This window comes from Larimichthys crocea, unplaced genomic scaffold, assembly GCF_000972845.2.
Source record: "Larimichthys crocea isolate SSNF unplaced genomic scaffold, L_crocea_2.0 scaffold288, whole genome shotgun sequence".
NCBI classification, from domain to species: Eukaryota; Metazoa; Chordata; class Actinopteri; family Sciaenidae; genus Larimichthys; species Larimichthys crocea.
In genome coordinates this window covers 291,664-302,636 of record NW_020853787.1, presented here as the reverse complement: position 1 = coordinate 302,636, position 10,973 = coordinate 291,664, and the positions used below count along the sequence as shown (strand labels likewise).

Genomic DNA, 10,973 nt, shown 5'->3' with positions numbered 1-10,973 from the left:
AAGTCGTACAAAGACCAATGCAGCGACAATACCACAGACGACTAACACCACCAACAACAATACACTGATCACAGCCAAACCTTTGAGAAAAAGAACAATGCAGCGGCAATACCACAGACCACAAACAACAACACAATGATCCATATGCCCCCTTTGAAAAAATGAGGAAAATAGTTGATGTGATATCTGAACATACAAACGTCAGAATCATAAAGTAACTATCAGTCTATGAATCTGCAGCTTTGGAAGTGTTTCTCACCATCAGCAGTCGACTGTTTGACCTCAGGAATCATCATCAACACCTCTTTCTGAGGACCAGAGAACACTCGTACTGCACATCCAACCTGTGTGCGGTCATCATGGAAACCAGACAGCACAGCTGTAGAGGTGACAGTGACTGTACTGTTGGTGTTGGTGACACTGACAGAGCTGTAGTTCGACAGGTGGAGGTCTTGTTGCAGGACTCTTAATGTTACTGTGGGAGCAGGTCGACCTGTGGCCGAGCAGGACACAACTGCCTCTTCAGCAGAGTTTGACTCTACATGTAGGACGGGTTCATGCAGCTCTGCAGAGAAAACATATTTAACAAATGTCACATGAAGGAAGTCGTTACAAACACATCAACTTGTGACATGATGCTTTTTGTCCAGTATGTTAGTTTGTATGGGGAACAACAGTCAGTCAACAAATGAGCAATGAAACAGCTTCAAACTGTCTCTATGTCTCTAATGATGCATTAAAGTTCTCACCGTAGACTTTAAGCCAGGTTTTACCGCTCAGATAATCTTCATGGTCGATCTTAAACGAACATTGATAGCATCCTTCATCCTGCTCCGTCACGTTCCTAATAACTATGGAGCTGTTCTGCAGTCCAGCATCTTTAAACTCCACTTTATCTATGAAGTCAGGATTCACACTTTGACTATTGTCTTTGTAGTAAGAACAGAGAGACGTCTCCCGCTCAGGCCAAATTTTCCACCAGATGACTTTAAGAACTTCCTGAAGTTGAGTCAGCTGACAGCTCAAACAAGCCTCATCTCCGGCTGCTGCCATCACAGTGTGCTGTGTTTGTACCGGAGCTGATTGACCTGCGTGATGATAATTTAAGAACATTTATTTAAACTGTGTCTGTGACACGCAATTTGTTCCCTAATTTTCAATGTTTTGCGAACATCTTTGCACACCAACATATTTTTAGGCACAAAGCATCAACTGCACATTGACAGTTAATTACTAGACTATAAAATCAACAATAACTTGGAATACATTTCTGCACCATAATAAAGTCTACACTGAACACATAAGTAGTCTATGCAACATGCAACTACGATATGTCTGAATAACCTATAATATGAAATGTCTCACATGCACGTTTCTAATGCTGGATGCTGCAAAACGTGACCTCAATATGTATGTATTTTCTCTCTATGGCCGAAAAACGTGTAATAGTTTTACTAAATTAAATCATGTCTTACCTTTTTTTAGGACAAAAAGCAGCATGAGGACTGCACCGTTCAACATGCTCATTGTTCCTGACTTTGAATTTTGGCGGTTCTAAATTCAAATGTGGCATCTGTCATTTCCGCGGGGTAGTGTCAACACAAAAGTGATGTAAAAACAAATCCCGTTCAGAAATATGAAGCTAGGCATAATATGAGAAGATTCAACTGTGTATTAAATAAGCCAATACTTTTATATAGATCATTATTTTTGATCTTAACATGTGATTTTAGCAGCTCGTAATGTCTACTTGTCCCCTATAGTGGAACAGTCCAACCACAAGTTACTTTCGGTTTCATGACGACTGAGCAAACATGTGTCAATATTTACACACTCGTTTTGATGAATGTAGCTCTTCAATAATCTGCTCTACAAACACATATTCGCTACAAATGTCTGTTTTTAGGCTTATCAAAGTAAAGTCATAATAAATTAATCCAAATCCTCAATTTAACATTCGTTAAATAAAGGAATATGCAAACAATGTATAAATTAATAAATAAAATGAATCCTACTCATTCATGTTACTATCCTGTTGCCAGCCTGTCTGAACGTTTTTGAAACATGTCCAATTGAAAATGTGCATATAATTAACAAACAAAGAAAAAAACAATAAAACTTTACATTGTACACTGAATATCAGCATTAGGGATGTGAGATACTCTCTAGAATAGCTTCTGCTCAACACTGTGGTTTGTCCTTCAATGAGCAGCTACAAGTCAGTGATGAAATCTGTCACCAAAACGCTCATTTATACAGAATGACATTCATAATAACTATTAATTAATGACCCAGAGCACAGGAAGGAGATACAGGACTCCAATGTGTGCCATCTTCTGTCTGTACTACTACTACTACTACTACTACTACTACTACTACAGTACATGAAGTAGCAGAGGCTAAATCAGTGGCTCATAGCAGCAGAGCCAGTCGGCCATCAACTTGAGTAAACCTTAGCAAACAGAGACACCTAGTGGTCATTAGATAAAACTACAGCTGAACGGAGTCATCTTTCCTTCAACTACTTTTTTTTACAGTTATTCTATGTATAACACATGTACAGTTATAAGCTTTGGGTGTTTTATGGTCCTCCTACAACACAACATATTTAATAAAACAACTACATATCCCACCAGCCTCCTGAAGTATTAGTAGCACCAGCTCCATCACTGAAACTCATCATCTGTACATCCTGGCTGTATGATCAGCACAAAAAATGAGCAAAGATGAAGATTTTTGTGATTTCAGTCAGTCAGAGTTGACAGATGTTTTTTTCACAAGATAACCAAAAAGACATTTTCCTGTTTTTACTGAAGAATTGCATATTTATTTGAAATGTAACACAGTCGATCCTCCATGTACAGGAACATCATGTCAATGCAGTAACAGTCTATTGACTTAAATAACAAATTACAAAAACTCCTGGGTGAGGAGAATTAACATCACTAAATTTAGGATTTACATTTGTAGTCACAGCGTACACTCTACCCACGGCTCTGTGAATAATGTCATAGATACAACGTTCATATTTTCTACTGTCTATGGTATAAACAGTTGCCGCTGACACCTTGTTGTCTGAGATGGTAGTTTTGGGAATTTTGGGAATGCATACAAGTTAATAATACATAATAACAGCAGGAAAGTGCCTCACTCATTATGGCGACTGTAGCTTCAACCTCCTCATTTATCTCATTGTGCTACATTATGTTAAGACTGGTCAAAATCAAGTCTTCTTGCTGTAATATAAAATATGGACCCACTGAAAATAGCATAAATACACAATGAAAATAGTAATAATCACCAGAAAATAAACATTTGCATAGGATTTAAATATGTACAGATTAATTTAAAATGTGCAATGTTAAGCATTTGCATAGAAGATGAAGATATAACTGTGATTTTAAAAATGCTTTTGGTTTTGTGCACTTGTTTTCTTAATATTATGCTACATTACATTACATTGCATTTAGCAGACGCTTTTATCCAAAGCGACTTACAGAGGAGGACATAAGCTGAGAAGGAGGACATTATGTTAAGACGGGTCAAAGTCAAGTCTTCTTGGTGTAATATAAAATATGGACCCACTGAAAATAGCATAAATACACAATGAAAATAGTAATAATCACCAGAAAATAAACATTTGCATAGGATTTAAATATGTACAGATTAATTTAAAATGTGCAATGTTAAGCATTTGCATAGAAGATTTGCATAGAAGATGAAGATATAACTGTGATTTAAAAAATGCTTTTGTTGTTAATGCTCATACTTGTGCACTTGTTTTCTTAATATTGTGCTACATTATGTTAAGACAGGTCAAAGTCAAGTCTTCTTGCAGTTGAAGGCGTCACCTTTAGCCCGTTGGTTGTCTGTTCCTTCTCAGGTGTCAGCTGTCTGATCTCCTGTTCTGCAGACAGTGTTTGGAGCCTTTGAGTAAAAAACAAAGTACACTCATGTTATTACATTATACTATGATTAAATTCATCTCAACAACAGCATGTGAAGTGTACAATGATGGTGCTTCGGAGAACAATTCAAAGAAACATGTATATAATGATATAAGTTAATATAATATATAACAACAGCAGGAAAAGTGTCTTACTCTTCTTTGTCTTTGACTGTAACTTGAACCATCTCATTGTCCCTGTGTGACAGACTGGAAGATTTAAGAACAGTTAAAGTTGGACGACATTTGTCAACTCTCAGACTGAGACACAGATATTTGTTTAAAGAAGTACCTGTTTTCACTTTCCAGTTTACGAAAGACCAATGCAAAGATACCACAGACGACTAACACCACCAACACACTGATCAATATGCCCCCTTTGAGAAAAAGAGGAAAATAGTTGATATGATACACTCAGAAAATATGACAGATCAAATGAGAATATCTGAACATTAACTTACTGTGATCATGGTTATTAGATCCAGATAACTCATCAAAACCTGCAAACAGAAAGCCAAACATCAGACTCATAAAGTAACTATCAATCTATGAATCTGCAGCTTTGGAAGTGTTTCTCACCATCAGCAGACGACTGTTTGACCTCAGGAATCATCATCAACACCTCTTTCTGAGGACCAGAGAGCACTCGTACTGCACATCCAACCTGTGTGCTGTCATCACGGAAACCAGACAGCACAGCTGTAGAGGTGACAGTGACTGTACTGTTGGTGTTGGTGACACTGACAGAGCTGTAGTCTGACAGGTGGAGGTCTTGTCGCAGGACTCTTAATGTTACTGTGGGAGCAGGTCGACCTGTGGCCGAGCAGGACACAACTGCCTCTTCAGCAGAGTTTGACTCTACATGTAGGACGGGTTCATGCAGCTCTGCAGAGAAAACATATTTAACAAATGTCACATGAAGGAAGTCGTTACAAACACATCAACTTGTGACATGATGCTTTTTGTCCAGTATGTTAGTTTCTCACCGTAGACTTTGAGGCAGGTTCTACCAGTGAGAGCACCTTCAGGGTTGGTGTAGAACGAACATTGATAGCAGCTTTCATCCTGCTCCGTCACGTTCCTGATAACTATGGAGCTGTTCTGCAGTCCAGCATCTTTAAACTCCACTTTATCTCTGAAGCCAGGGTTCACCTGAAGACCAAAGTGTTTGGTGGATGTGGCAACATCCTTCTCCGCCTCAGGTGAAAGTTTCTGCCAGGTGACTTGAAGAACTTCTTTATGTGGAGTCAGCTGACAGCTCAAACAAGCCTCATCTCCGACTGCTGCCATCACAGTGAGCTGTGTTTGTATCAGAGCTGCTTGACCTGCATGAGATGACAGCTCACGTTAAACAGGGCTGAATACGTGTACACACTAGGGGTGTAACGGTACACACAAGTCACAGTTCGGTATGTACCTCGGTATGGGGGTCACGGTTTTTATTTTTTTTAAATCACATTCAAAAGACTAGCTTTTTTCCATTTATTTGGAACAGACCCCAATTGACTGCAAAAAAAAAAAAAAAACATCTGTTATCAAAGTAAAAAATAAATAGAATAAAACATAGAACAAATGTATAATACATTTGTTCTGTGTTTTATTCGTCTACCTTATGGCAAATACAGCGTGTGGACACTTCCGATTTTCAAAATAAGACGTGGGTGTTAAATGTATTAAACGTGTATTTATAAAATATGAAGAATGGTTTGATTTAAAAAAAAAAGTGTGTCTCATGAAACAAGTATGATGCTGCACTGCTTCGATGCTCATACATGCATTATGAAATATATTTATACCTCTTTTCATATCATTTTAACACTTGTCATATTTTTTTATGATTTTTTTAATATATTTCATAATGTAAATATGAGTTTTAAGGCTCAATAGCTTCGAGGCCATGTGACCTATTGACTCAAAATCAATGTAGAACAGTGTATGTACACCTGCTGTATGAGACACACCTCTTTTTATAGAATTATAACATTTGTCATTTTTTTATTTATTTTTTTATATATTTCATAATGCACGTATGAGCATCGAAGCAGTGCAGGATCATACTTGTTTCATGAGACACACTTTTTAAAAAAAATCAAACCATTCTTCATATTTTATAAATAAACGTTTAATACGTTTAACACCCACGTCTTATTTTGAAAACCGTAAGTTTCCACACGCTGCAGTAAGATGGCGCTGACTTTCCCAGTTGTCTCAAAGTATTTGCCATAAAGTAGACGAATAAAACACAGAACAAATGTATTATACATTTGTTCTGTGTTTTATTCTATTTATTTGCCATAAAGTAGACGAATAAAACACATTCTATTTATTTTATTCTATTTTTTTGTTTTATTCTATTTATTTGCCGTACAGTCGGCAATAAGGGCGCACTTGAAAATATTGGAGCGGCTGACTTGACCACGCGAAAATGAGAGACGGCTGGCGTGACCGCAGTACCTGGATTAAACCTCATCCCTCAGACGTCGGCTACTCGTCGTATGACCACGACGACCGTACCGTGACGGTTCGAGACAAATACAAATACCGGGCATTTACACCCCTAGTACACGCACACCCAACGACAGAAAGTAAAAATACATGCATATGAAACACGTCTGTCACTTACCTTTTAAAATCAGAGCAGCTAACACGAATATCTGCAGCATCGTTTCCATTGAGACTGAGACTTGGTGACAGTGATCTTCTCTCCGCGACTGTAGCGTCCGAGATTCAAAACACCGGCAACACGACTCCACGTGTTTTTCGTCCAGGAAGCCGAGCCCAACACAGAAACAGCATGAAAACAGACTAAAGCGAAAAAAAACAAAACAAAACAAAAAAAAACTTCTTCACATAAAGTAACGGACTGTGCACACACTGTGGCTGATGAGTTGTGTTCGCTAAAGTTGGGCTGCAGTGTATTGGTGACGTCCGGGGGGAGTGGCTTCAGTCATAACAGTTAACATGGCAGTGATGGGAGGAGGACCAACATAAAAAAAAATGACCAAAGATGAGGATTCTTGTCGGTTCAGTCAGTTGGAGCTGACAGATATTTTTTCCAGGGTATTTACAAAAAGACATTTTCATATTTTTACTGAAAAAAAAAATCCACTCTTTATTGTAAACATCACACAGGAACATCGTTTGGATTCTTAAGGATGACATATGGAGAACATGGAGTTCATGAAAGCGCCTCTACAAAAAAATATACAATGAACATTTTATCAAATATGTTTAGAAACCTTTATAGCAAAACTTGTTTCAACAAAACAATAATTACACAGTATTAATTTAATTTCCCTGTCAGTGCATCTTTGGCAATTTATCACATTAAATGACACAAATAAAAAAACAAACATTTTTTATCTCAAGGAGCTGCCATAACTGTCTTATCACAATAATTTTATCAAACAATGAGATAAATAATTGAGTGTTCACAGTAAAAACTTTAAATTCTTTCACATTGACCAGATATTTTCAATTCAGTTTTATTTCTATATCTAGCATATCATAACTTCCGTTATCTCATGACACTTTCCATACAGAGCAGGTCTAGACCGTACTCTTTATAATATTATTTAGAGAGACCCAACAGTTCCACCATGAGCAAGCACTTGGTGACGGTGGCGAGGAAAAACTTTGTTTTAACGGGCAGAAACCAGAGAGTCTGAGTGGAGGGAGATGTGACGACATCTGCAACCAATACCACGCCTTAGTAATACATATGGCATAACCCTGAAAGAGACAGACAGAGAGAGGTCTTTAGATGACCTTGACTCTCTCCTGCATCACCTCCTCACACAGTTACACATTAAACTGCTGATCCATCCATCGTGTCTTTGATGATGACGGTGATGGATTTGAGTCGTTACTTGCCTGACTCTTCTCTGAAAATGTCCGTCGCCTGATCTGAACTTTGTCCTGTGTATCTGAAGATGCTCCAGTCCTGAAGATAAAAACAATGTTTTATTACTACATGAATGTTGCATAAATAAGTATTCTGAGCAGTAAAGGTATGTGCATTAGGATTTGCTTTACAAACGCAGTGAATACAGACAACATACAACTGAAAGACTGATGAGACAATTTTATGATTGGAAGAATGACAATAAGAGGAGTGTCTTACTCTTCTGTGTCTTTGACTGTAGCTTGAACCATCTCGTTCATCTTAACGTTCCTGTGTGACAGACTGGAAGATTTAAGGTCAGTTAAAGTTGGACGACATTTGTCAACTCTCAGACTGAGACACAGATATTTGTTTAAAGAAGTACCTGATTTGATTTCTTCGTTTACGTCGGAGAAAGACCAATGTAAGAATACCACAGACTAACACCACCAACGATACACTGATCAATATTGTACCTTTGAGAAAAAGAGGAATATAGTTGATACGATACACTCAGAAAATATATAACAACAGATCAAATGAGAATATCTGAACATTAACTTACTGTGATCACGGTTATTAGATCCAGATTTCTCATCAAAACCTGGAAACAGAAAGCCAAACATCAGAATCATAAAGTAACTATCAGTCTATGAATCTGCAGCTTTGGAAGTGTTTCTCACCATCAGCAGACGACTGTTTGACCTCAGGAATCATCATCAACACCTCTTTCTGAGGACCAGAGAGCACTCGTACTGCACATCCAACCTGTGTGCGGTCATCATGGAAACCAGACAGCACAGCTGTAGAGGTGACAGTGACTGTACTGTTGGTGTTGGTGACACTGACAGAGCTGTAGTTTGACAGGTGGAGGTCTTGTTGCAGGACTCTTAATGTTACTGTGGGAGCAGGTCGACCTGTGGCCGAGCAGGACACAACTGCCTCTTCAGCAGAGTTTGACTCTACATGTAGGACGGGTTCATGCAGCTCTGCAGAGAAAACATATTTAACAAATGTCACATGAAGGAAGTCGTTACAAACACATCAACTTGTGACATGATGCTTTTTGTCCAGTATGTTAGTTTCTCACCGTAGACTTTGAGGCAGGTTCTACCAGTGAGAGCACCTTCAGGGTTGGTGTAGAACGAACATTGATAGCAGCTTTCATCCTGCTCCGTCACGTTCCTGATAACTATGGAGCTGTTCTGCAGTCCAGCATCTTTAAACTCCACTTTATCTCTGAAGCCACGATTCACCTGACGACCAAAGTATTTGGTGGATGTTGCAACATTCTTCTCTCCCTCAGGTGAAAGTTTCTGCCAGGTGACTTGAAGAACTTCTTTATGTTGAGTCAGCTGACAGCTCAAACAAGCCTCATCTCCGACTGCTGCCATCACAGTGAGCTGTGTTTGTATCAGAGCTGCTTGACCTGCATGAGATGACAGCTCACGTTAAACAGGGCTGAATACGTGTACACACTAGGGGTGTAACGGTACACACAAGTCACAGTTCGGTATGTACCTCGGTATGGGGGTCACGGTTTTTATTTTTTTTAAATCACATTCAAAAGACTAGCTTTTTTCCATTTATTTGGAACAGACCCCAATTGACTGCAAAAAAAAAAAAAAAACATCTGTTATCAAAGTAAAAAATAAATAGAATAAAACATAGAACAAATGTATAATACATTTGTTCTGTGTTTTATTCGTCTACCTTATGGCAAATACAGCGTGTGGACACTTCCGATTTTCAAAATAAGACGTGGGTGTTAAATGTATTAAACGTGTATTTATAAAATATGAAGAATGGTTTGATTTAAAAAAAAAAGTGTGTCTCATGAAACAAGTATGATGCTGCACTGCTTCGATGCTCATACATGCATTATGAAATATATTTATACCTCTTTTCATATCATTTTAACACTTGTCATATTTTTTTATGATTTTTTTAATATATTTCATAATGTAAATATGAGTTTTAAGGCTCAATAGCTTCGAGGCCATGTGACCTATTGACTCAAAATCAATGTAGAACAGTGTATGTACACCTGCTGTATGAGACACACCTCTTTTTATAGAATTATAACATTTGTCATTTTTTTATTTATTTTTTTATATATTTCATAATGCACGTATGAGCATCGAAGCAGTGCAGGATCATACTTGTTTCATGAGACACACTTTTTAAAAAAAATCAAACCATTCTTCATATTTTATAAATAAACGTTTAATACGTTTAACACCCACGTCTTATTTTGAAAACCGTAAGTTTCCACACGCTGCAGTAAGATGGCGCTGACTTTCCCAGTTGTCTCAAAGTATTTGCCATAAAGTAGACGAATAAAACACAGAACAAATGTATTATACATTTGTTCTGTGTTTTATTCTATTTATTTGCCATAAAGTAGACGAATAAAACACATTCTATTTATTTTATTCTATTTTTTTGTTTTATTCTATTTATTTGCCGTACAGTCGGCAATAAGGGCGCACTTGAAAATATTGGAGCGGCTGACTTGACCACGCGAAAATGAGAGACGGCTGGCGTGACCGCAGTACCTGGATTAAACCTCATCCCTCAGACGTCGGCTACTCGTCGTATGACCACGACGACCGTACCGTGACGGTTCGAGACAAATACAAATACCGGGCATTTACACCCCTAGTACACGCACACCCAACGACAGAAAGTAAAAATACATGCATATGAAACACGTCTGTCACTTACCTTTTAAAATCAGAGCAGCTAACACGAATATCTGCAGCATCGTTTCCATTGAGACTGAGACTTGGTGACAGTGATCTTCTCTCCGCGACTGTAGCGTCCGAGATTCAAAACACCGGCAACACGACTCCACGTGTTTTTCGTCCAGGAAGCCGAGCCCAACACAGAAACAGCATGAAAACAGACTAAAGCGAAAAAAAACAAAACAAAACAAAAAAAAACTTCTTCACATAAAGTAACGGACTGTGCACACACTGTGGCTGATGAGTTGTGTTCGCTAAAGTTGGGCTGCAGTGTATTGGTGACGTCCGGGGGGAGTGGCTTCAGTCATAACAGTTAACATGGCAGTGATGGGAGGAGGACCAACATAAAAAAAAAATGACCAAAGATGAGGATTTTTGTCGGTTCAGTCAGTTGGAG

The 10,973-nt window shown here is 38.2% G+C and overlaps 2 protein-coding genes across 5 annotated transcripts in view; both read right to left on the bottom strand.

The window, feature by feature from the left end:
- The window catches only part of LOC109139315 (OX-2 membrane glycoprotein-like), a 17,310-nt gene extending 10,593 nt beyond the window's left edge, over nucleotides 1–6,717 (bottom strand). The window contains exons 1-7 of one of the 3 annotated variants that reach the window (XM_027276077.1): nucleotides 6,570–6,717; nucleotides 4,933–5,271; nucleotides 4,526–4,831; nucleotides 4,408–4,446; nucleotides 4,239–4,323; nucleotides 4,103–4,156; nucleotides 3,762–3,927 (exon numbers count right to left, since the gene is read on the bottom strand). In XM_027276077.1, the coding sequence (XP_027131878.1) occupies nucleotides 3,807–3,927; nucleotides 4,103–4,156; nucleotides 4,239–4,323; nucleotides 4,408–4,446; nucleotides 4,526–4,831; nucleotides 4,933–5,271; nucleotides 6,570–6,618 (993 nt within the window). In that variant the 5' untranslated portion in view covers nucleotides 6,619–6,717 and the 3' untranslated portion in view covers nucleotides 3,762–3,806. Of the gene's footprint in view, nucleotide 1; nucleotides 81–259; nucleotides 566–749; nucleotides 1,089–1,475; nucleotides 1,528–3,761; nucleotides 3,928–4,102; nucleotides 4,157–4,238; nucleotides 4,324–4,407; nucleotides 4,447–4,525; nucleotides 4,832–4,932; nucleotides 5,272–6,569 lie in introns of those variants that run through there. The other 2 variants (XM_027276075.1, XM_027276076.1) reach the window with 2 other exon arrangements.
- The window catches only part of LOC113744912 (OX-2 membrane glycoprotein-like), a 16,199-nt gene extending 5,497 nt beyond the window's left edge, over nucleotides 1–10,702 (bottom strand). Inside the window, exons 1-7 of one of the 2 annotated variants that reach the window (XM_027276083.1) lie at nucleotides 10,557–10,702; nucleotides 8,920–9,258; nucleotides 8,513–8,818; nucleotides 8,395–8,433; nucleotides 8,215–8,305; nucleotides 8,070–8,132; nucleotides 7,715–7,889 (exon numbers count right to left, since the gene is read on the bottom strand). In XM_027276083.1, coding sequence (XP_027131884.1) covers nucleotides 7,748–7,889; nucleotides 8,070–8,132; nucleotides 8,215–8,305; nucleotides 8,395–8,433; nucleotides 8,513–8,818; nucleotides 8,920–9,258; nucleotides 10,557–10,605 — 1,029 coding nt within the window. In that variant the 5' untranslated portion in view covers nucleotides 10,606–10,702 and the 3' untranslated portion in view covers nucleotides 7,715–7,747. Of the gene's footprint in view, nucleotides 1–7,172; nucleotides 7,890–8,069; nucleotides 8,133–8,214; nucleotides 8,306–8,394; nucleotides 8,434–8,512; nucleotides 8,819–8,919; nucleotides 9,259–10,556 lie in introns of those variants that run through there. The other variant, XM_027276082.1, reaches the window with a different exon arrangement.
- Between the last annotated feature and the right edge of the window lie 271 nt (nucleotides 10,703–10,973).